The 27,346-nt window shown below is 39.0% G+C and overlaps 1 protein-coding gene across 3 annotated transcripts in view; it reads left to right on the top strand.

Moving 5' to 3' along the window:
- The window catches only part of fbxo18 (F-box DNA helicase 1), a 254,384-nt gene that overhangs the window by 88,015 nt on the left and 139,023 nt on the right, over positions 1-27,346 (top strand). For all 3 annotated transcript variants that reach the window (XM_065247865.2, XM_065247858.2, XM_065247871.2), the window contains exon 9: positions 860-1,028. In XM_065247865.2, the coding sequence (XP_065103937.1) occupies positions 860-1,028 (169 nt within the window). The remainder of the gene's footprint in view (positions 1-859; positions 1,029-27,346) is intronic.

The raw sequence follows: 27,346 nt of genomic DNA, 5'->3' as shown, positions 1-27,346 counted from the left end.
AGTTTTTCAACACATTTCTTGAAACTATGCCTCAAATTCTCAAAACAGTAAACACAATTGCATAACATCTCACCCAATACTCCAACATCATATTTTTAGGTCAAAATGAAGCTCTACACTCAAAACCATTCACTCTTACTTAAACATTTTCCCTCAGACAACACACACAAGTTTTCAAAAACACACACACATAGTATTACACAATGTGCAAAAAATTCAAAACAATATATCCAAAACTGGTAAGTTGCTTGTGGTTCTCCCCATCAAAAACCTTTTCATATGACCAAAAAAGACACAATCAATGTATACATTAGCACATTTTTATTCATTCATGTGCTACACAGCACAACTATATTGGTCCTAGCCAAACAGCTAGGGTAAAATCCTCTTGCCTTATTCACCCCTGGCATTCATCTACTGATATGTCTATCTGTATGGAAGGCAATTTGATGCATTTCTTTATTCCAGTAGCATAGTCCAACAGTGTATGCACACTAAAGTTATTGAAGGATCTGATTGATGTGTGTTCAATTTTGACTCTTAGTGTTTCCACCTTGGTAATTGCTAATTGAGCCTTAGATGTGCTGACTTGAGTGAACAGTATTGAATGCAAGTGCTTTCCATATGACCACATGGTGTAAGCACTGAGAAATGTAGGGATTTGTGTGTTGAGTTTTGAAGTAAAAGTTCACCAAATTTGACTCATGTGTTAAAGCAGGGGAGTAGTGTTTTTAGTTCATCAAAATGATTGTGCTTCTTGAAAAATGGCGTTATGGTTTTGAAATTTTAGTTCAAAAGCCTGGTTATAGTGTTTTAGCGATCGAGAAAAACTGTAAACTTTGCTTATTTTTTTTTGCAGGCACTGGAAAGACTACTACACTGGTGAAGTACGCTGAGCAGAGGCCACACTTGCGCTTCCTCTATCTCGCCTTCAACAAATCTGTAGCAGTGCAGGCACGAAAGTCGTTTCCACGTAACGTGGAATGCAGTACAGTCCATTCAATGGCCTTCAAAGCTGTGGGACTGAGGTCAGTTTAAACATACATCCACAGAAATAGAAGTGTCAATGTATGCGAGACCCTGTTAACCCTGGCTGTTAATACCATTAATTGCTATTTTAAAGAGCCAGTAAGATCCCAATTTTAAGCATCCTATCACTGTTTATAAGTCCCGGACAACAGGTTTAAATGCATGCAAGGTCAAAAAACACTGCAATTTTCTCAAAAAATACATTTAAAATGACCCACTTTCTCAGAGATCCCCAAACGATTTATGTGAAGCCGTTAAACAACTCTGCCTAAACCCCAACTTTCAGTAGCCTACTCTGCTCTGATTGGTCAACTGACCAGAGCATGTGAGCGGAGCTGAGCGGTGAGAATTTCCATTCCCCACTCACGTGGATGTTCGCAACTCCGCTTCACCGCTCAAAGTTGCACCAGACCGTTTCGCTCAATTTTGCTCCCCGCTCACCTACAATTTCATTCCGCTCCGGTGAAATCGCTCTAAGCTCACTCAAATTCAAATTCATCTGCATGCCTAACACCTGCCGTTTTCAACTGAAGAATTACATATACATGGGGTGACCAAGGCTATTTTAGGGAGTCCATATACAAAGTCAATGAAAGAAAATGATGTGTAGCATGTTTATAAAAGCATGAATGAATCTCATGATCGCTGATTACTTCACATTACCTCACATTTACTTTTCTATTTCTCACATCTGATTTACTGTCTGAAGCAAAAGATCTAATATAAACTGCAGTAAATTTAATTAAAGTTGTTTCGTAAATTTAAACTCCATGATAATCCTTAAAGTTACTTCAAATAGCTCAACACACAGGATTTTTATTTAGCCTAAGTAAATTAAATAAAAGTAATCTATATAAGTAAATATTTTTAATTATTTAAGTTAGTCAGAAGCAGTGAATGATTTTCTTAGTAACATCAGTCAGACTCAGAATAGAACATATATTTATTTCAAACAAACACAACCGTGCGCACATCCAAGTTTTGAACACAAATTAAAAGCTGGAGTGATGTCAGTCTGAGGCTTCAAACAAACTAACTAAAAAGCTAAACATTAACAAATTATCGATGCAAACTAGCCAACCATATACCTATAGAAAAAAATGCCTTTTACACAATTTAAACGTTATATTAACAAAGGTTAATGCCTAATTAAATAGCCTATGATTAATAATGATAAATATTAATGAAATGATTGTCGTCCCTTACGTTAACCTATAATGAAAAAATAGGCATACGTTCCTTATCTACAGTACTTTTGAGTTCACCTTCAAGAAAACAAGTCTTGACAATGTTTGAGGCTTCAGACTAGTGCAATGATTTCTGGAGAACAGGCTGGCAGCAGAGAACACCCTCTCAGCACTTGCAGAGCCACTAGGGATGCTGAAGATGGAGCGAGCTACTTTGGCCAGACGGGGATATGACTTAGAATTTTCGTTCCAAAACTGTATGGCAGCTGCGTCCGGGTTCTGCCTCGGGATGAAAGGAACTTTTCAACCTCACATTTGGCGTCTCCAGGTGTGCGCAACTGCTCGTTGAAGTATGAACCAAACAGTCGAGCCCTTTTTGGTTCAGACTCAGGTGAGTCAGGTGAGGTGTCCGGTGTCCCATGGGGAGGGTTTAATCGCTCAGTTTCCTCCACAAGGAGGTCGCTGTAGAGGTCTACACGGTTCCAAAAATTCCTACCCGAACCCGATCAGACCCGCAAATGTGCTACACTGAACCGACCCGGACCCGTCTGTTGTTTTGAAAGCTGGACCCGGACCCGACCCGGACCCGTCTATTATTTAAAAGCTGGACCCGGATCCGACGAAGACCCGTCTATTATTTAAAATCTGGACCCGAACCCGTCCGGGAAGACACAGACCCAACCGGCAAATATTCTTAGCTAAATGTTATTAATAAGTCAATAAACAAGTAGCGAAAATTAAACTTTTTGTCTTACCTATAGAAGTTAGCCTTCTCCCTCCTTGTACCTGTCTGTGTGATGCACAATCCTTATATCCAAGAAAGTTCCATCCATGTTATTCCTCTCTTGACGATTGAAATGTTTAATGTTTATTCCAGATTTTAAAGTCCACTTTACAGTCATGGTGATTAATAACGCAGTTTCACATCGGGTCAACTTGCTTAATAATGTTTGCCCATTTGGATTATAATAACGATTGCTCGTTCAGTGCCATGGCTGCTTTCGTTAGCTTCTTTGCTATCATCTCTGTGCTCTTTGAGTTGCGAAAACTTTAGATATAACAGCAAGACGGTCAATTTATAATATTATTATAAAAATAAGAGAAGTCAGTGCAAAATGCGCGGTACGGCGGAATAGGTCCCGCCTTCTAAATAAAAGAGCCAATTGTCAAAGGTGAAGTCATTGCGTCTCACTGCAGAAGCTCCTGACTGGTAGCCAGAGACACATTATAAGAGCACATGCGCGTTAGCTGCCTGGTTGGAGCAACCAAATATAAACTTTTTAACGCAATTTTAGCGTCATAAAAAAAAATGTATGCGACAGTTCATCTAAGTTTTTGTTGCTGATTTTGAAATATTTTATTTAAATGTGAGTGTGTGTTCTCCGAGTCCGATTGACCTCGGGTATTACCCACAATGTTAAACAGACCCGGGACCCGAAGTAATAGATTGAGACCCGACCCGTACCCGGCTGATCATTTAAAATATAGACCCGAACCCGTACGGGTCCCGGGTCGGGTCCCGGGTCTTCGGGTCTCGGGTCTTCCGTGTAGACCTCTAGGTCGCTGATCTCCCCAAGCCTGTTGCACACAGACTCGTCACAAATTATCCATTCAGTTTTGAAACGTGGATCCAATACCGATGTTAAAAGTATATGCTTATCAGAATAATATCTTTCATAACGATGTTGTTGGCCAATGTTTCAGCAAAAGCAACAATCATCATGGGCAGGGCCGCATCATTAGTGAGTAGGGATTTTATTTCACTGACAGCAGGGAGAATCATCCTCAGGTTACCCAACTCCCTTTTAAATTGTCCGTGAGATCTGCCAGTGGTGTAAGCACACGTACAAGGTGCGTCAGCTGCCGTACTTTATTGAGATTGATGTGAGCGGCTGTGGTCTTTAGTTTTGTTTGCCATAATGGGTCTTTTTGGAACAGTCAAAGAATAGAATCAATCATTTTTAACTGATCCATCTAGTGATGCATGCAGTTGTGGGGCGGACACCTAAAGCATCTAAGGATGTCACGATTTCGATTTTAAATCGAAATCGATCGAAATTATGTCACAGCTTCGAACTTCGAATTAAAAAATGGGATCGTCGATGCTGCCACGCCCCCATGTCACGTCCGGTCGGCTTGCCAAGCGAGGGGAAAAAAACTCTCAGAGATGCCTTTAAAAACATCTGTCCAGCGGAACGCGATCATATTTTAAACACGAGGTATGCTACAACTCCTTGAAATGCATATCATAAACAGGATTACTAGTGATCTGACTGCACGTGCGCGAGAGTGAGGGAGGCGCAAATATGCAGCGGGTTATATTTAAACAAAATGGATAGTTTGCCTCAGCTCGCATGAAACACATAAAACTGAACAAATACATAAGGATTACTACTGTAGTTTGTTTAGACTTTGGACAGATGCGAGAGCGCGTGCACGTGAGACAGAGAGAAGCGCAGCTGCTTATGATGCTGGATTTATTTCAGATGCTATGAGTCCAAGACACGCGCATTAAGTTCATGTGCATTAAATCCATGTGCGTGCATGAAGGAGTCCTCTTTCTACAAGCTCTCGCGTTAAGTGAAGCCCACAAACCCCCATGCGAGTTGTGCAATGTGCATGTTATGTTAAACTATAATAATAATAAATAATGGCATATCATTTTTGTCTTCAAAAAAAAAAAAAAGTAAAAATCGAGAATCGGATCGAATCGTGACCTTAGAATCGAAAATGTAATCCAATCGAGGATTTGGAGAATCGTGACACCCCTAAAAGCATCTGTCTGTTTAGTGTTCAGGGTGCTTTTCCTCACACTTCTCACTATGTTTCCGACTTTCACGAGGAGCCTATTAATGCTGTCATGCTCGTTAATGGCGTCTTTGATGGCCAGCTGAAGCATGTGAATGGAACACCTCAAATGTAAACTGGATACAGTAAAGTACTGATTAATCATGTTGTCGACATTGGACGCTACCTCTTCCACTTCAAACTGCGACAGCTCAGGTGGTCTGTGCTCCTCCTCATATTCAGCACTGCTGCGGTTGCACTGCTACAACAATGTATTTAGCCTGTAAAATTATTGCCTATATATCAGTGTTGTATAAAGTACTAGAAAGCAATACTTGAGTAAAAGTACAAGTATTGTACTAGAAAAAGACTTTGGTAGAAGTGAAAGTTGTCTTTTAAAATATTACTCAAGTAAAAGTCTTAAAGAATCTGATATATACTGTACTTAAGTATCAAAAGTAATTTTCTGATATTTAATGTACTTAAGTATTTGAAGTAAAAGTAAAAAGTTTTTTTTTTTAAAGCAAGCGGTTAGAACTTTGATTGTGAACTTTATTGTGGCTTTCTTATAGTAAAGCATATTCAATTCAATTCAATTCAATTTTATTTATATAGCGCTTTTCACAAAAGTCAATTGTTTCAAAGCAGCTTTACATAAATAGAAGCAGTGAAAAGCACAGAAAACGACAGATAGCACAACAAAATACATGATAGCATGAGCAGTTAAATTGGCTGCGGCTATGACTCAATATTATAATTGCACGTATTACTAAAGCAACGTATAGAAGAGGAAGCTAGGTAAAGCCCAAAAAGGCTGCCTCCCCAGGGTTCAGGGTTCCCATTATCTTCTAAAACTCAATCATCAAATAAAAATCTGTTTTTTCCAGGACTTTTCAGGCACAATTCTCTTAAGTTCAAAGAGCAAACAACATATTTTTGAAGCTGACATCAAATAAAAAAGCAGAAATTTCACTTTTGTATGAACTTCAGGTAAAAATGAAAAATAAATAATAACTTATTTCTTTCAAAACATGAGCATATTTTTGAAAAAAGTGGAGTATCCCTTTAAGTTAGCTGCTCTACTAAGAAAAAAATGCCAACTCGTTGTGTGGCAATGAAAGCACTGTGACTTTGATCAACAATGCAAGCGTACATTCACAATGTATAACAGTAGCACAACATTATCCTATTACCACTGAGTTTTGAGTTAATTAACAAAAAAAGGAAATCTCAAGTTTGACAAAACGTATGATGCTTTTGAAGACGTGAATACAGTCCTTAACACTTTCTTTCTAACCAGCCACTGATTAACATAGCAGTTTTTAACAAATATTTCTCAATCTAACATTAGCCTACCGGAGGGAATATTCGGCCGGCAGTTATGCTATAATGTTACCAGTTAAGCGTGTTTCAGTTGAGAGTTCTCTGTGAATTAAATAAATCCAGGTTGGACGGGGAGTTTTTAAATGACAAAATGTAAGTGATTTTCGGTAGGCATAAGAGGCACTTTATTCGGTAATCGGGAATCTTTAATTCCAATGTACAAAAACATTTCTTACAAATACGGCCACGGGTGTATAACGTTAGCTTTCTCACCCTGTTCATTGTCGGGGTGGTCGATTACGATAACGGGAGGTCCTCAGGCGCTTTCATTGCAGTTACAGTTGTGCTTCCTCATCCTTTGGTAACACTACGCTAAAATAGAGTGTGCGTGAAATAGAGTGTGTGGAGCGTGCATAATGCAATCTAGAAGCACTGATTCGCCAAAACCTCCCTTATTGAGGTCGCACACATTTCTTCTGATTTTATTTTGTAACGAGTAACGAATATGCTTTGTGGAAATAAATCGGAGTAAAAGTATACATTTTATCTAGAAAATGTAGTGGAGTAAAAGTGAAAGTTGACATAAATTTAAATAGCGAAGTAAAGTACAGATACGTGAAATTTCTACATAAGTACAGTAACGAAGTATTTTTACTTCGTTACATTACAACACTGCTATATATGCTATTTGTCACCCAATTATTTGGCTTCACTGATTGAAAAAAAAAAAATTAAAATAGCCTAAATGTAAACATGTTCACGCATAGTTGTTATCATACAAATTTAAACTATACATTAATTCTTTGTTTTAGATTTTTTTATTTACTTAATTCTTATGAATAATATAGTTTTTATGATGTCTCTTTGTTATTTATGGACTGTATGCACATACAGGATTTAGGGGGCAGGACTATGGAGGCTGGGGGCTTAAGTTTATGCTTGGACCATACTTATGCTACAAACATCATGATGGAGTAGCACAAATAACACAAAAATTTTTGTATTTAAATATGGTTACTAGAACAAGTAATATGCAACATGCCTTTAGTCAAAGTTTAGTGGTAGGCTAATACATCGTCATTATAATACAATATAATTCAGAATGTGCTCACTCGGTTAAGAGAAGATCAAAACTCTTATAAAGTCAAGACAAAAACTATATATTTTTAATTGTCATAGCTATCTGTCCTCTTATTTCAGATTCTTAAATTTGGTTGAACAAATTCAATCAGAATGCAAAGACATGGTGTATGGCTATTATAACCAAATAAAAGGAAGTCAGTATCAATAAAATCAATTTTTGGATTGACACAGGCTGTTTAGATATGGCATGCGGATTTACACAGCAAATTATGATTGCATAAATTATGTTAAGAGATTAATGTTTTTAATGTAAAAATTTTAATGTAGAAATATAAAATGATTGGGAAAAAGTATACTTTTTAACTATGAAACAAACACCGCCAGTAGGTGGCGGAAAATCTCTCTTATCTAAACACCTACTGAAATTGACTGTAAGTACTGTAGACTCTGTGAAGCCGACTGTGGGTAGCCTACCATTTACTCTTCTGATTCTATCAAAAATTCAGATATTTGCTCGGAGACGCAGCGGATCTGCAGTTTATTCTGTTTTCTTGGACGAAGCAAAATCAGAATGTAGCCTATAAACGTTACTCAGTAACTTTATTGAACTGTTGTATAAAATGTGCATTTTTGCTGGTGTGATAATTTGCATATCATAGGCTCTTGTTATAAATATATAAAACTGGAACTCACTAGGTCTAAATGTTTTTGTAAATGTTTCATGTAGGCTATTTGAGATATGATAAGAAGCTTATTAGTCTTTATCATCTAATCATAGACAAAACTGTAAAAAAAATTATAGTTTTAATTTTAGTAGGCCAAATGACAGAAAAAAACCCGAGTGCCTATACTACAATAGACTTTATAACCTGTAAGATGACGAAAAATAATGTGATGTACCAGGACATTAAATAACGTAGCCCATTTAGAATGTAGCCTTATATAAAGAGAAGTTTACAATGCGGGTTTATATAAGAAAAACACTAACAAGTATTTAAACTCATTTGTTTTTATATTCTGGTTTCATCTGCTTACTGGTAAATATGCTTTTTTACGTTTTTTTTACTGAACTTTCCGTTTGTACTGAACTTTTTTATATATATATATCTTAATGCCTTATGGCTGCGCCGCCGCCGTGTAATACATCATTGCCTTTATGTTTTATTACGCGAAACTTTTATATGCTGGGCTCGTCTACTTGCCTACATTCTCTATAAGGTATGTTATATTGCAGTCTTAATGCATTAAGTCGCGTTCAATGGTATAATTGATGCACTTGCCGCCTGAGATAAAGACAAACATGACCCGAAACGATCCCCACCATTCGCTGATCAAAAACATTTAATCTCCCTCTGAGTTTGTTTCACATTAAAAATGTTATGAATGTAATGACACCTGTCTGGCCATATGTGAAACCAATATCAACTTTGACAATGCCAGTGTTTAAACAGTGTTTTTATTATTTCATAAAACCCATATGAGACCAAAAAATTAATTTCTCTTGACAAAAGTATATTTTAAATATATACTAAAGAAGTTAATTTTTTTTAGATGAAACTATTTAATTTTAACCGTTTTAAAACTGTTATGTTTATAGGTTCGTAACCTAAGTTTTTCTTCCAATGCGACGTGAATATATTTCCTTGAATTCAAATATATGAAGGGCTAAATATATTTGTAATGTTTTAAAATGTATTTAATTGTGAAAAATATATTTTTGTAAACATATTTCAAAATATATTTCAGCAAATATATATTTTTTTTAATTTTAAGGGAGGCTCACAAGCTGCGCTTCCCTTCAAATTGAGCAAATTGAAATTGCGAATAGGCACACACAGCCAAATCCCCTGTGTTAAATTAACACCAGCTCGGTGTTTATATGGTACCACCAGCAGGGTGTTGAAAGTACCACCAAAGCAGTGTTAGAGTTAATTAGATACTTAAGTGATCATTTGAGGGATGATTCTCCATACTCTCTGTTATAGGAATGAAAAAAAAAATCAAAATGAAAAAAAAAACATTTAGACCTAATGAGTTCCGGTTTTATTTATTTATAACAAGAGTCTATGATATGCAAATTATCACACCAGCAAAAGTGCTATTTTCCCGAACATCTGCACAATCACAAATGTGACATTTAATACAACAGTTCAATAAAGTTACTGAGTAACGTTTATAGATAGGCTACACTCTGATTTTGCTCCGTCCAAGAAAACAGAATAAACTACAGATCCGCTGCGTCTCCGAGCAACACACGTTTTTATCCTCAAAATATCAGAATTTTTGACAGAATCAGAAGAGTAAATGGTTCCAGTAGGCTACCCCCAGTCGGCTACCCAGAGTCTACTTACAGTCAATTTCAGTAGGTGTTTAGATAAGAGATATTTTCCCAGGGCCGGCCCTGGCCAATTTGCTGCCCTAGGCAAGATTTCACCTGGTGCCCATAGAATCACAGCCAATTGTGTTCCGATCACTTTGTTCATAAACTTCACAGAAACAAACTGCACAGCTTTGTCTTGGCTTTATTTTGAAAATATTTTGGAAACACACACAAACACACACACCCTGTCAGGCATTTAATCTAATCATTGTTAGAATCTTGTCTTTTTAACAAGTTTTAACACTGTACATTTAACTTAAAATATTTTATTTTGTACAAGAAAACAGCCCTTATTAATGAAGTATTAGTAGCATATTGTTGTGTCTTGGGAGATCGTGCTTAGTTAAATAGCTCTGTGGCTATACTGCACTGAAGCTGCAGTTTAAAATATAAATCCAGAATTCAGCGACTACAAGAACAAGAAAACGGAAACAACAATCAGACCGAGACGCGGGATTTAGCCTACATAACGTTACACAGACCATGTTTAAACTTCGAAGTTTCAGGCCAGAAATACCAACTTGTTCACTTGGTATTAATAAGCTGCGCATTGGAGTGCTTCTGGCTGCTCGCCGCGGTGCTGAAGACCAAGACGCGCTCTGACGGAGTACTGGTGGCACAGCACTGATATTACGTGCAACCTATTGGAAAGCACGAATGAGTCATTAGTTGGGTTAGTAAAATAACGAAATTATAGCTTTTAAATAGAAGAATAAAGTATTTATATAAAGAGATATTTGTTTGAAAAAGTGTTTAAAAGTGCACAACTCTTCTCAGGTGGAAGAAAGCTTTCCCCCTTACGTGCAACCTGGAAAGTGCAGATAAGTCATTAAAATAACGAAATTATAGCTTTAAGTACAAAATAGTATTTATATAAAGATATATATTAAAATATAAAGTGCAGAACTCTTCTTAAGTGCAAGTAAAATAAAGTAAAATAACGAATAATAATTATATACTAACGAAAAATTAAAATACCCTGTTACATTAAACCATTGTATATATATATTAGGGTTGGGCGCTTTCCAATAGGTTGCACGTAAATATCTGTGCTGTGCCACCAGTACTCCATCCGAGCTGGTCTTCAGCACCGCGGTGAGCAGCCAGAAGCACTCCAATGCGCAGCTTATTAATACCAAACAAAGTGAACAAGTTGGTATTTCTGGCCAAAAACATCGAAATTTAAACATGGTCTGTGTAACATTATGTAAATCTGATTGTTGTTTCCGTTTTCTTGTTCTTGTTTGCTGAATTCTGGGTTTATATTTTAAACTGCCGCTTCAGTGCAGTATAGCCACATAGCTATTTAACTAATGAGCACGATCTCCCGAGACACTACAATATGCTACTAATAATTAATTAATAAAGGCTGTTTTCTTTTACAAAATTTAATATTTTAAGTTAAATGTAGAATATATATATACATAAATATTAATAAAGAAATATAGCTGCAAGCAGCAATAGCGGGCCCTCGCACGTTTTTTTACCGCTACACGGTGCCTCCGAGAAAACGATGCACGGTGGGCAAGGGCATCAAGTGGGTAAATATCAGTGGGCTATTTAATGTTGTTACTGAGCCATTTGGGGACTGTAGGTAAAAAAAACGCCACATTTTAGACCAACAGGGGCACTAGTGAGCCACTTAAGAGACACGCCTATGTCTGACCTTTTTGTGCACACTTAACAGCCGACAACTCTGATGTGTGTGCCAACTTTAAGGTTAATCTAATCACGTCAATAGCCTTAAAAATGTCTGAAATAAAAGTAAAGTTTGCGGCGTTGCCATGGGAACAGCGTTCGAGATATCAAAAATCCCTTCGCAATTTATCATCTACAATGTCTCGGCATCATGTTGACCACTTCTGGAGTCAATCACATGAATATTCTAGAAGGAGTATTTAAAAGAACATCGGCGTCAACTGAAAGGCTTAAATATGCCTTTAATATGAAAGTAAAGTTTGACGCGTTGCCATGGGAACAGCGTTCGAGATATCAAAAATCCCTTCGCAATTTATCATCTACAATGTCTCATCATGTTGACCACTTCTGGAGTCAATCGCATGAATATTCTAGAAGGAGTATTTAAAAGAACATCGGCGTCAACTGAAAGGCTTAATTATGCCTTTAAAATGAAAGTAAAGTTTGACGCGTTGCCATGGGAACAGCGTTCGAGATATCAAAAATCCCTTCGCAATTTATCATCTACAATGTCTCAGCATCATGTTGACCACTTCTGGAGTCAATCGCATGAATATTCTAGAAGGAGTATTTAAAAGAACATCGGCGTCAACTGAAAGGCTTAAATATGCCTTTAAAATGAAAGTAAAGTTTGACGCGTTGCAATGGGAACAGTGTTCGAGATATCAAAAATCCCTTCGCAATTTATCATCTACAATGTCTCGGCATCATGTTGACCACTTCTGGAGTCAATCGCATGAATATTCTAGAAGAAGTATTTAAAAGAACATCGGCGTCAACTGAAAGGCTTAAATATGCCTTTAAAATGAAAGTAAAGTTTGACGCGTTGCCATGGGAACAGCGTTCGAGATATCAAAAATCCCTTCGCAATTTATCATCTACAATGTCTCAGCATCATGTTGACCACTTCTGGAGTCAATCGCATGAATATTCTAGAAGGAGTATTTAAAAGAACATCGGCGTCAACTGAAAGGCTTAAACATGCCTTTAAAATGAAAGTAAAATCTAACGCGTTGCCATGGGAACAGCGTTTGAGATATCAAAAATCCCTTCGCAATTTATCATCTACAATGTCTCAGCATTATGTTGACCACTTCTGGAGTCAATCACATTATTTCCTCAGGAGGAGTATTTAAAAGTTTACCGCATGCAGCTGTAAGGTTTAAATATGCCTTAAAGTGCCCGTATTATGAAAAACTCACTTTTTCTGGGTTTTGGGGTGTTATTTTGTGTCTCTGATGCTCCCACACGCATACAAACTTGGAAAAAAATCCATCCATGCTGTTTTGAGTGAGATACAGGTTTCTGAATGTCCTCTGCCTTGAGTCTCAGATTGCGCCAGTTAAAACTCAGCTCCGTTGTGACGTAACAAAAAGTTTCGTCACATTCAGTTTGAATTTTCCCGCCCACCACCCCACTCGCAGGTCTCCACCCACCAGGTAGCTAGAGAACATAGAGCAGTCACTTGAATGAGACCCTCTGTGCTGTTATCATCTCTCACGGAAATAACAGCGCTATTTGGATATTATGGATTATACTCCCACCTACTTTTAAAAACAAAGTTTTAACTCGTGGTTATTGGAACCCGGAGTAATCTTATATACAGTGTGTTACGACGCAAACAGTCCTCAGATTGTAGGCGATAAGACCTTCATGCGAAATCTTATGTAAACAACAGACTATGTATCTATATTTCACGGATTATAAGCATTTGTGGACAAAAATGGTAATTGGATGTATTTTATTGGACTTTCATGGATCATTCACACATCTGAAACAGACTGGATTCGATTCGCGATCGCGTTGTTTCAAAAGGTAAGAAGTCACGTTGTATTTTGCATGTTGTCATCTTCTGTCACAAAATACTACATTTATGATGCTAGAGCTAAAAGCTTTTTGCCAAACTAACCGAGACCGTACGCCCCGGCTTTTCTGACGAGGCGAGCCTCTAATAACTTTACGGTCCGCATAGATATATAAGTTACACGGTCCGGACCTCCCGCTAGCTTCTAGCAATTAGCACGCGGTCCACAAGCAGTATACATCCCCCGCCGGGTCTTAATTTCTGTAATTTGCGAAAATAATGCGTTTGAAAATGTTTATAACGGGAATATGTTAGTATTGTCAAGGGAAAACGAGTGTATTGTTCAGACTGCTACATCACAATTTACGCTGGAATCTTTGTGTGTCATGATGAGTTTGACAAACCGAGACCGGGCCTTACCGCCCCGGCTTTTCTGACGAGGCTAACCCCCGAACGGTCCGGACCTCCCGCTAGCTTCTAGCAATTAGCACGCGTTCCACAAGCAGTATACATCCCCCGCCGGGTCTTAATTTCTGTAATTTGCAAAAATAATGCGTTTGAAAATGTTTTATAATGGGAATATGTTAGCATTGTCCTGGGAAAACGAGTTTATTGTTGTGACTGCTAACGTAGCATCACAATTTACTCTGGAATCATTGTGTGTCATGAGTTTCTTCTCCTGTATTGTACTTATTAGTGAAACTTTTCTGCATGATTTGTCTGTTGGCAACATAAACCGTTAATAATAATAATATATAAAATAATAACACAGTATGGTCTGTACTGCTCACGATACCACTGAGCATGCGCACGGGCACATGACGTTAGTAGTGGGGCGTGATCAAAGGAGCAGCAGCTCATAAATATGTAAGACTAGCTCAAAACGGCACAATCTGAACTGCCCTGAAAAAGAGGCTACTAGAGATGGGTAACAATCTTTTCCTACAAGCTATTTCGAGCAAACAACTTTTGAAACATGCTTTATGGAACTCATACACCTATATAACTTGTGGAAAAGCAGTCATAAGATGGGCACTTTAAAAATGAAAGTAAAGTTTGACAGGTTGCCATGGGAACAGCGTTCGAGATATCAAAAATCCCTTCGCAATTTATCATCTACAATGTCTTGGCATCATGTTGACCACTTTTGGTGTCAATCGCATAAACATTCCAGGAGGAGTATTTAAAAGAACATCGCATTGAACTGTCAAAAAAAATCCACCTTTGTGACTGACACACTTCCGGGTGCCTGGTGGTGGCGCTATACCCCGTAGTCACAATAGGCACATCGATGCGATCGGAATCTTCAGACGAACAAAAACACCGCGTGTCATCACAATAAGACATTTTTTGCCTTTGATATTAGACACTTCCTGTTTCTCTGATGTCGCCATAAATTTGTCGCCTCGCCATGGCAGAACCGTTCGAGATATCAAAAATTCCTTCGCAATTTAGCAAGTACAATGTCTCAGCATCATGATCACCACGTTTGGTGTCAGTCGCATGAATCCCCTAGAAGGAGTATTTAAAAGTTCAACGCATGCATTTTTTAAACAATCCAAAGTAGCCGACTTCCTGTTGGGCGGAGCTTAAATGTTAGAGGGCGAAAGTTGTTCGGGTCGATGAGATCTATAAGCGTACCAATTCTCGTACATGTGCGTACATTTTTGCCCAATCTGTGCATCAATGTTTTTTTTTTGCATTACAGGGGGCGCTACAGAGCCCCCGTGCCACGCCCATGTTCCAGCCTTTGGATTTCTGCGATGACGGACGACTCTCACGTCTGTGCCAAATTTCAAGAGTTTTTGAGTATGTTAAAGCTCTACTGTGTACTTTATTGAGTTAATTCTTAACAAAAACCCATGTTTTCTTTCAAAAGTATGTGCTCATTCATGTGTAATTACTTCCCACCCACTAATGAAAGTATTCTCGTAAGTGTAGAATCTGCTATTTAAAATGCATACCGTCGAAGCGCTCTCTGGCTGAATCCATGTTGTGCCTCCATCTTTGAAATACATTCGCCGACGAGGGACATTCCTGAAATTCAAGCTCCGCCTTTCGCGCTTTCACTCTACACTCATGCTGGCCGATAGCTGAAGCCTCCAGAGGTTGCATGTGTAGGCGGTATACGTCATCAAGACAGTCTTATTTCAGAATATTAACCCTCTGGGGTCTAAGGGGTTTTTAGGGCCCTGGGGAAGTTTTGACATGCACTGACATTTGTGCTTTTTTCAGTTGCTTGAAAACATATTAATGGCTAAAGTCTCATAACACTGTGTTCATCACAAACTGGGCTACAATATCATATAATCAACATGTATGTACATGTTTGTATTTTTGAGAGAAAAATGTTTATGCGTGGTTTTTGAAAAAGCAAAATTTTTAAGTCACTGATATAACTCCACAAAACTATTCTAAACATGTTTTCCCAAGACTTTCCAAACAGGATCTAGTAGTCTAGAGTTTATTCTTCAAAATGATGTGAAAATCATATGGCCTACTCAATCACATAAAGCAATGCATTGATTTACAATTTCTAAGACACTTTTGCTTGGAAAAGGCTGTATGCATGGAGGCGGGAAAGCTCCTGAATAATCAGTGATTGACAGCTGAGAGACAAAAGAGTTGAATAATGAGCCACTAATGAGCCTTGTGGGGATGTTCAACAGGAATGTAACCCTCAGTAAAACCATGATAAGGTTTACTTTTCAATACAATGTAACACACACACACACACACACACACACACACACACACACACACACACACACACACACACACACACACACACACACACACACACTCTCTTTATATATATATATATATATTGAAATATTTTCTATTAATATCACAATTATAAGTTACCTTTTAAAAACCATAGTAGCCTAATCATGGTAAAGGTACTGTTTGGCCATCATAAAGTGAACTCAGGGTTTGTGTTTGGTTGGCCAGCGAGAGGTTTACTTTTGTGCAGTAAAAAGCTCAAAAGAACAACTGCCTATCGTTGTCTGGACTCCTATTTGTGTTTTTGTAATCATTATAGTAGAAACACAACCAGGGACACGCGTGATAAACTTATCAATGTTTGTTTACAGCCGCCGCCATTACCTCACGTGTTGATCATGAAAGCAGTGAATGTGTGCACATGCGAGTGATCCTGTGTTTAATAAACTTGCTGTGCGGAGATATGCGCTTAGACGCAACTAAATACGGATTGTACTGTTTGCAATCGCGTATTTTATAAGAATACCAAAAAGCGCGTCGAGTTTCCTGACTCGCGTGTTTGTTTATGTGCGTTCCCGTCGCCTCAGCTGTTTGACGGAAGACAAAGAAAACACTCGCGTCTGGAGATACTGACACACATCCGCAAGTAATAAGGATTTATATGTCGGACATCGATCCCGTCACACTGACGAAGCACACACACTCGCGTCTGTCTGGAGATTTAGGCGCGAGTAAACAAGTATGTGATGTGTGCAATCGCATCTTTTATAATGATACCACAAAGCGCTTCAAATATGAGGCATTGTGTGTTTGTGTGTGCGTTTGGACGTCGATCGAGTCACACTCGCGTCTGGAGATAACTTTAGTTACAGAGTAAACAAGTAGATGTCATGTTTCCAGCACTCGGATTAAAACTTAACACAGCAGTGAATGGTGTGGAATGTCCATTGACTGTCAATATGCAGAGACGGAATGTCCATTGACTGTGGGGTTGACTAATGAATATGGATGATCTCTGCTCTTTTCTTCAATGGAGCGGGGCGTGGCTCATTATAGATAATGAAGCAACAGAAGAAAGACGGTACATCTCTCTCTTCTAATACAGTTAACAACGAATTACAATATTTGTTTTCGATTTCACTTACATCTTCCAAAAGCAGACATTCCAAGCATTATGTAGACATTTATCTTTTGTTTATATGACAAATATTCGTTAAGTTAGAGTTAATTTTTCTGACGTGTTTCTGAAAGGACTTCACTGAGGGAGAGAGAACAAAACGCGCATCATGTTTATTTTCTTAATTTTGCGAAAAGCACAACATGCTGTTTTTATTGGGAGTGGACAGAAAAAAACTAGACAATTTAACGTTTTAAATGATGTATAAATCATATCTGTATGTCAAAAATCAGCAGAGTTATCTAAGTCTCTTTGGGGAGTGATCGAAAAATAAAGAGTTTGCGGCGCCCGCGCCGCAGCCGACCCCAGAGTGTTAACAATTATAAAGCTGACAATTATTTTTAGTTAATTGTAAATTGATGTAATATGCGTATGACTTGCGAATGTAATGCTCAGTTGATTTAAATAAACCAGGCTTGATGACGTATCGTATCCAGCCTGTGACCTGCGTAGCTGAATCCTTCGGATTTTACAACAACCGCACACCGTGATGAACCTGCGATCTAATGCTTTGATTTGAAAGCCTGTTGAAGACATATTCTCGAGGAGATTAAAACAAATCGCCAAGGAAGCGAAACGGGGATTTTAAACGACAACGCGACAGGAAAAACATCAAGACCAAAGTCACTATTGGAGTTAGTTTTCCAAGAGGGGGCTCAAGGGACACTGAAGTTGCACTTTCTATATTCTCCACAGGTAATTCAGCATATTCGTTTACATCTATACAGTCCATGTTGTAAACTTGAAGTTTTATAGTTCCTTGGCTAACTTTAGCATGATTATGCATAACACTTGTTAGTGTAAACATGCATGTGGTTTAATGTGTTCAAACAGACACACGCCGTCTCTCCGCCCATTTATGTAATCTGAGGTACTGAGATAAATGTTTTTCATCTTTTCTGACCTCTAGCACAAACACATGGTGACAGCGCTATTTTTAGCCTTTCATTGATAAAAGCGTCTGATCTGCGCGTCTTTCGTTTCATTTTACAAGCGTGTGAAAGTTGCGCGATCTTTTTTCACCAATATGAGAGAAAGCTCTTACATATACACGGACATGTAACGTTTACTTAAAACATAAGCATTGTACTCTGACATAATGTCTGACATAATACTCTGATAAAAGCGTCTGATCTGCGCGTCTTTCGTTTCATTTTACAAGCGTGTGAAAGTTGCGTGATCTTTTTTCACCAATATGAGAGAAAGCTCTTACATATACACGGACATGTAACGTTTACTTAAAACATAAGCATTGTACTTTGACATAATATTAATTCGCGTCCATTTAAACCCGTCATGGTTGCTTTTTGTATGTGATTTTAAGCGGACATATCATGACAATCAGACTTTTTTCATGTTAAACATAAATCGGTGTGCTTTGATGGATCACAGGCAAAGGACATTGCAAATTGTTCATTTTTTTCTCATTGCTTTTGCTTTGTAGCTACTGGAAGCCATGTTAACCTTGGCATGACACGGCCGGGCCACCGTACGAGTTAAAACGCGTTCCGAATGGGGGGGGGCTAGAAAGTATTATTCAGTTGCTTGTCATATAGACTTTCACCGCTAGATGGGAGTAGATCTTACACAGTGGAGCTTTAAGGCACCCAAAAAGTCCAAAAGTGTTAAAAAAAAATAAAATAAATAAAAATATAGCTGCAAGCAGCAATGGCGGGCCCTCGCACGTTTTTTTACCGCTACACGGTGCGTCCGAGAAAACGATGCACGGTGGGCAAGGGCCTCAAGTGGGTAAATATCAGTGGGCTATTTAATGTTGTTACTGAGCAATTTGGGGACTGTAGGTAAAAGAAACTCCACATTTTAGACAAACGGGGGCACTAGTGAGCCACTTAAGAGACACGCCTATGTCTGACCTGCTTGTGCACACTTAACAGCCAACAACTCTTATGTGTGTGCCACATTTAAAGTTCAACTAAGCACGCCAAGAGCCTTAAACATGCCTAAAATTAAAGTAAAGTTTGACGCGTTGCCATGGGAACAGAGTTCGAGATGTCAAAAATTCCTTCGCAATTTATCATCTACTATGCCTCAGCATCATGTTGACCACTTCTGGAGTCAATCGCATGAGTATTTAAAAGAACATCGGCGTCAACTGAAACGCTTAAATATGCCTTTAAAATGAAAGTAAAGTGTGACGCGTTGCCATGGGAACAGCGTTTGAGATATCAAAAATCTCTTCGCAATTTATCATCTACAATGTCTCAGCATTATGTTGACCACTTCTGGAGTCAATCACATTATTTCCTCAGGAGGAGTATTTAAAAGTTTACCGCATGCAGCTGTAAGGTTTAAATATGCCTTTAAAATGAAAGTAAAGTTTGACGTGTTGCCATGGGAACAGCGTTCGAGATATCAAAAATCCCTTCACATTTTATCATCTACAATATCTCGGCTTCATGTTGACCACTTTTGGTGTCAATTGCATGATTATTCTAGAAGGAGTATATAAAAGTTCACTGCATGCAACTGTAAGGCTTAAATATGCCTTTAAAATGAAAGTAAAGTTTGACACGTTGCCATGGGAACAGCGTTCGAGATATCAAAAATCCCTTCGCAATTTATCATCTACAATGTCTCGCTATCATGTTGACCACTTCTGGTGTCAATCGCATGAATATCCTAGAAGGAGTATTTAAAGGAACATCGGCGTCAACTGAAAGGCTTAAAAATGCCTTTAAAATGAAAGTAAAGTTTGAAGCGTTGCCATGGGAACAGCGTTTGAGATATCAAAAATCCCTTCGCAATTTATCATCTACAATGTCTCGCTATCATGTTGACCACTTCTGGTGTCAATCGCATGAATATCCTAGAAGGAGTATTTAAAGGAACATCAGCGTCAACTGAAAGGCTTAAATATGCCTTTAAAATGAAAGTAAAGTTTGACGCGTTGCCATGGGAACGGCGTTTGAGATCAAAAATCCCTTCGCAATTTATCATCTACAATCTCTCGGCATCATGTTGACCACTTTTGGTGTCAATTGCATGATTTTTCTAGAAGGAGTATTCAAAAGAACATAGCATGGAACTGTCAAAAAAAATCCAGCTTTGTGACTGACACACTTCCTGGCGCCTGGTGGTGGCGCTATATCCGGGAGTCACAATAGGCACATCGATGCAATCAGAATCTTCAGACGAAACCAACACCCAGTGTGGCATCACAATAAGATATTTTTTGCCTTAGATATTAGACACTTCCTGTTTCTCTGAATTCACCATAAATTCGTCGCCTCGCCATGGCAGAACCGTTCGAGATATCAAAAATCCCATCGCAATTTAGCAAGTACAATGTCTCGTCATCATGATCACCACGTTTGGTGTCAATCCCATGAATCCTCTAGAAGGAGTATTCAAAAGTTCACCGTATGCATTTTTGAAACCATCCAAAATGGCCGACTTCCTGTTGGGCGGAGCTAATAGGTTTGATTGTGAATGTTGTTCGGGTCGATAGGATCTATATACGTACCAACTCTCGTACATGTGCGTACATGTTTGCCCGATTTGTGCACCAATATTTTGTTTGCATTACAGGGGGCACTACAGAGCCCTACTGCCACGCCCGTGATCCAGCGTTTGCCCGGTCCTAATGGCCGACGACTTTGAGGTCTGACTCACAATAGGCACATCGATGCGATCGGAATCTTCAGGCGAACAAACACCCCGCTTGGCATCGCAATAAGATATTTTTTGCCTTAGATATTAGACACTTCCTGTTTCTCTGATTTCGCCATAAATTTGTCGCCTCGCCATGGCAGAACCGTTCGAGATATCAAAAATGTCTCGACATCATGTTCACCACGTTTCGTGTCAATCCCATAAATCCACTAGGAGGAGTATTTAAAACTTCAACGCATTCATTTTTTAAACAATCCAAAATAGCAGACTTCCTGTTGGGCGGAGCTTAAATGTTAGAGGGCGAAAGTTGTTCGGGTCGATGAGATCTATATGCGTACCAACTCCCGTACATGTGCGTACATTTTTGCCCGATCTGTGCATCAATGTTATTTTTTTCCATTACAGGGGGCGCTACAGAGCTCCCTTGCCACGCCCATATTGCAGCCTTTGCATGAGCCTAGTGGCACGTGACTTTGACATCTGTGCCAAATTTCCGTTGTTTTCGAGCATGTTAAGGCACCCAAAGTGCACGCCAAGAGCTTAAATATGCCTGAAAATGAAAGTAAAGTTTGACGTGTTGCCATGGGAACAGCGTTCGAGATATCAAAAATCCCTTCGCAATTTATCATCTACAATCTCTCGGCTTCATGTTGACCACTTTTGGTGTCAATTGCATGATTATTCTAGAAGGAGTATTTAAAAGTTCACTGCATGCAACTGTACGGCTTAAATATGCCTTTAAAATGAAAGTAAAGTTTGACACATTGCCATGGGAACAGCGTTTGAGATATCAAAAATCCCTTCGCAATTTATCATCTACAATGTCTCGCCATCATGTTGACCACTTTTGGTGTTAATCGCATGAATATCCTAGGAGTATTTAAAGGAACATCAGCGTCAACTGAAAGGCTTAAATATGCCTTTAAAATGAAAGTAAAGTTTGACGCGTTGCCATGGAAACAGCGTTTGAGATATCAAAAATCCCTTCGCAATTTAACATCTACAATGTCTCGCCATCATGTTGACCACTTTTGGTGTTAATCGCATGAATATCCTAGAAGGAGTATTTAAAGGAACATCAGCGTCAACTGAAAGGCTTAAATATGCCTTTAAAATGAAAGTAAAGTTTGACGCATTGCCATGGAAACAGCGTTTGAGATATCAAAAATCCCTTCGCAATTTATCATCTACAATCTCTCGGCATCATGTTGACCACTTTTGGTGTCAATTGCATGATTTTTCTAGAAGGAGTATTTAAAAGAACATAGCATGGAACTGTCAAAAAAAAATCCAGCTTTGTGACTGACACACTTCCTGGCGCCTGGTGGTGGCGCTATATCCGGGAGTCACAATAGGCACATCGATGTGATCGGAATCTTCAGACGAACAAACTACCCGCATGGCATCACAATAAGACATTTTTTACCTTAGATATTAGACACTTCCTGTTTCTCTGATTTCGCCACAACTTTGTCGCCTCGCCATGGCAGAACCGTTCGAGATATCAAAAATCCCTTCGCAATTTAGCAAGTACAATGTCTCGACATCATGATCACCACATTTGGTGTCATTCGCATGAATCCCGTAGGAGGAGTATTTAAAAGTTCACCGCATGCATTTTTTAAACAATCCAAAATAGCCGACTTCCTGTTGGGCGGAGCTTAAATGTTAGAGGGTGAAAGTTGTTTGGGTCGATGAGTTCTATATGCGTACCAACTCCCGTACATGTGGGTACATGTTTGTCCGATCTGTGCACCAATGTTTTCTGTTGCATTACAGGGGGCGCTAGAGAGCCCCTTTGCCACGCCCGTGTTCCAGCCTTTGCCCGTTCGCAATGACAGACGACTCTGACGTCTGTGCAAAATTTCAAGAGTTTTCGAGTATGTTAAGGCACCCAAAGTGCCCAAAACTGTTAAAAAAAAAAAAAAATAAAAAAAAAAAATAATAATAAATATAGCTGCAAGCAGCAATGGCGGGCCCTCGCACGTTTTTTTACCGCTACACGGTGCGTCCGAGAAATCGATGCACGGTGGGCAAGGGCATCAAGTGGGTAAATATCAGTGGGCTATTTAATGTTGTTACTGAGCCATTTGGGGACTGTAGGTAGAAGAAACCCACATTTTAGACAAACGGGGGCGCTAGTGAGCCACTTAAGAGACACGCCTATGTGTGACCTGTTTGTGCACACTTAACAGCCGACAACTCTGATGTGTGTGCCGACTTTTAGGTTAATCTAAGCAGGCCAAGAGCCCTAAATATGCCTGAAATAAATGTAAAGTTTGGGGCGTTGCCATGGGAACAGCTTTCGAGATATCAAAAATCCCTTCGCAATTTATCATCTACAATGTCTCGGCATCATGTTGACCACTTCTGGAGTCAATCGCATGAATATTCTAGAAGGAGTATTTAAAAGAACATCGGCGTCAACTAAAAGGCTTAAATATGCCTTTAAAATGAAAGTAAAGTTTGACGCGTTGCCATCGGAACAGCGTTTGAGATATCAAAAATCCCTTCGCAATTTATCATTTACAATCTCTCGGCTTCATGTTGACCACTTTTGGTGTCAATTGCATGATTATTCTAGAAGGAGTATTTAAAAGAACATCGGCGTCAACTGAAAGGCTTAAATATGCCTTTAAAATGAAAGTAAAATTTGACGCGTTGTCATGGGAACAGCGTTCGAGATATCAAAAATCCCTTCGCAATTTATCATCTACAATGTCTCGGCATCATGTACACCACTTCTGGTGTCAATCTCATGAATATTCTAGAAGGAGTATTTAAAAGAACATCGGCGTCAACTTAAAGGCTTAAATAAGCCTTTAAAATGAAAGTAAAGTTTGACGCGTTGCCATGGGAACAGCGTTTGAGATATCAAAAATCCCTTCGCAATTTATCATCTACAATGTCTCGGCATCATGTTGACCACTTCTGGCGTCAATCGCATGAATATTCTAGAAGGAGTATTTAAAAGAACATCGGCGTCAACTGTAAAGGCTTAAATATGCCTTTAAAATGAAAGTAAAATCTGACGCGTTGCCATGGGAACAGCGTTTGAGATATCAAAAATCCCTTCGCAATTTATCATCTACAATGTCTCAGCATTATGTTGACCACTTATGGAGTCAATCACATTATTTCCCCAGGAGGAGTATTTAAAAGTTTACCGCATGCAGCTGTAAGGTTTAAATATGCCTTAAAAATGAAAGTAAAGTTTGACAGGTTGCCATGGGAACAGCGTTCGAGATATCAAAAATCCCTTCGCAATTTATCATCTACAATGTCTTGGCATCATGTTGACCACTTTTGGTGTCAATCGCATAAACATTGTAGGAGGAGTATTTAAAAGAACATCGCATGGAACTGTCAAAAAAAATCCACCTTTGTGACTGACAGACTTCCTGGCGCCTGGTGGTGGCGCTATACCCGGGAGTCACAATAGGCACATCGATGCGATCGGAATCTTCAGACGAACAAACACACCGCGTGTCATCACAATAAGAAATTTTTTGCCTTTGATATTAGACACTTCCTGTTTCTCTGATGTCGCCATAAATTTGTCGCCTCGCCATGGCAGAACCGTTCGAGATATCAAAAATCCCTTCGCAATTTAGCAAGTCCAATGTCTCGACATCATGTTCACCACGTTTGGTGTCAATCCCATGAATCCCCTGGGAGGAGTATATAAAAGTTCACTGCATGCATTTTTTAAACAATCCAAAATAGCCGACTTCCTGTTGGGCGGAGCTTAAATGTTAGAGGGCGAAAGTTGTTCGGGTCGATGAGATCTATAAGCGTACCAATTCTCGTACATGTGCGTGAATTTTTGCCCGATCTGTGCATCAATGTTTTTTTTTGCATTACAGGGGGCGCTACAGAGCCCCCGTGCCACGTTTTTTTACCGCTACACGGTGCGTCCGAGAAATCGATGCACGGTGGGCAAGGGCATCAAGTGGGTAAATATCAGTGGGCTATTTAATGTTGTTACTGAGCCATTTGGGGACTGTAGGTAAAAGAAACCCCACATTTTAGACAAACAGGGGCGCTAGTGAGCCACTTAAGAGACACGCCTATATCTGACCTTTTTGTGCACACTTAACAGCCGACAACTCTGATGTGTGTGCCAACTTTAAGGTTAATCTAAGCACGCCAAGAGCCTTAAATATGCCTGAAATAAAAGTAAAGTTTGCGGCGTTGCCATGGGAACAGCGTTCGAGATATCAAAAATCCCTTCGCAATTTATCATCTACAATGTCTCGGCTTCATGTTGACCACTTTTGGTGTCAATTGCATGATTATTCTAGAAGGAGTATATAAAAGTTCACTGCATGCAACTGTAAGGCTTAAATATGCCTTTAAAATGAAAGTAAAGTTTGACGTGTTGCCATGGGAACAGCGTTCGAGATATCAAAAATCCCTTCGCAATTTATCATCTACAATATCTCGGCTTCATGTTGACCACTTTTGGTGTCAATTGCATGATTATTCTAGAAGGAGTATATAAAAGTTCACTGCATGCAACTGTAAGGCTTAAATATGCCTTTAAAATGAAAGTAAAGTTTGACACGTTGCCATGGGAACAGCGTTCGAGATATCAAAAATCCCTTCACAATTTATCATCTACAATGTCTCGCCATCATGTTGACCACTTTTGGTGTTAATCGCATGAATATCCTAGGAGTATTTAAAGGAACATCAGCGTCAACTGAAAGGCTTAAATATGCCTTTAAAATGAAAGTAAAGTTTGACGCGTTGCCATGGAAACAGCATTTGAGATATCAAAAATCCCTTCGCAATTTATCATCTACAATCTCTCGGCATCATGTTGACCACTTCTGGTGTCAATTGCATGATTATTCTAGAAGGAGTATATAAAAGTTCACTGCATGCAACTGTAAGGCTTAAATATGCCTTTAAAATGAAAGTAAAGTTTGACACGTTGCCATGGGAACAGCGTTCAAGATATCAAAAACCCTTTCGCAATTTATCATCTACAATGTCTCGCCATCATGTTGACCACTTTTGGTGTTAATCGCATGAATATCCTAGAAGGAGTATTTAAAGGAACATCAGCGTCAACAGAAAGGCTTAAATATGCCTTTAAAATGAAAGTAAAGTTTGACGCGTTGCCATGGAAACAGCGTTTGAGATATCAAAAATCCCTTCGCAATTTATCATCTACAATATCTCGGCTTCATGTTGACCCCTTTTGGTGTTAATCGCATGAATATCCTAGAAGGAGTATTTAAAGGAACATATCGGCATCAACTGAAAAGGCTTAAAATGCCTTTAAAATGAAAGTAAAGTTTGACGCGTTGCCATGGGAACAGAGTTTGAGATATCAAAAATCCCTTCGCAATTTATCATCTACAATGTCTTGGCATCATAATCACCACGTTTGGTGTCAATCGCATGAATATCCTAGAAGGAGTATTTTAAAGAACATCAGCATCAACTGAAAGGCTTAAATATGCCTTCAAAATGAAAGTAAAAAGTTTGACACGTTGCCATGGGAACAGCGTTCGAGATATCAAAAATCCCTTCGCAATTTATCATCTACAATGTCTTGGCATCATAATCACCACGTTTGGTGTCAATCGCATTAATATTCTAGAAGGAGTATTTAAAAGAACATCGGCGTCAACTGAAAGGCTTAAATATGCCTTTGAAATGAAAGTAAAGTTTGACAGGTTGCCATGGGAACAGCGTTTGAGATATCAAAAATCCCTTCGCAATTTATCATCTACAATGTCTTGGCATCATGTTGACCACTTCTCGTGTCAATTGCATGAAAATCCTAGGAGGAGTATTTAAAAGAACATCGAATGGAACTGTCAAAAAAATCCACCTTTGTGACTGACACACTTCCTGGCGCCTGGTGGTGGCGCTATACCCGGGAGTCACAATAGGCACATCGATGCGATCGGAATCTTCAGACGAACAAACACCCCACGTGTTATCACAATAAGACATTTTTTGCTTTAGATATTAGACACTTCCTGTTTCTCTGATGTCGCCATAAATTTGTCACCTCGCCATGGCAGAACCGTTCGAGATATCAAAAATCCCTTCGCAATTTAGCAAGTCCAATGTCTCGACATCATGTTCACCACGTTTGGTGTCAATCCCATGAATCCTCTAGGAGGAGTATTTAAAAGTTCAACGCATGCATTTTTTAAACAATCCAAAATAGCCGACTTCCTGTTGGGCGGAGCTTAAATGTTAGAGGGCGAAAGTTGTTTGGGTCGATGAGATCTATATGTGTACCAACTCTCGTACATGTGCGTACATTTTTGCCCGATCTGTGCATCAATGTTTTTTTTTGCATTACAGGGGGCGCTACAGAGCCCCCGTGCCACGCCCGTGTTCCAGCCTTTGGATTTCTGCGATGACGGACGACTCTGACGTCTGTGCCAAATTTCAAGAGTTTTCGAGTATGTTAAGGCCCCCAAAAAGTCCAAAAGTGTTTAAAAAAAATAAAAATAAATAAATAAATAAATTCTAACAAAACCAATAGGGCT

The sequence above is a fragment of the Paramisgurnus dabryanus genome, chromosome 1, assembly GCF_030506205.2.
Source record: "Paramisgurnus dabryanus chromosome 1, PD_genome_1.1, whole genome shotgun sequence".
Classification (NCBI taxonomy): domain Eukaryota; kingdom Metazoa; phylum Chordata; class Actinopteri; order Cypriniformes; family Cobitidae; genus Paramisgurnus; species Paramisgurnus dabryanus.
The sequence above is the reverse complement of the archived record's forward strand: the minus strand, read 5'-3'. Positions and strand labels throughout refer to the sequence as shown.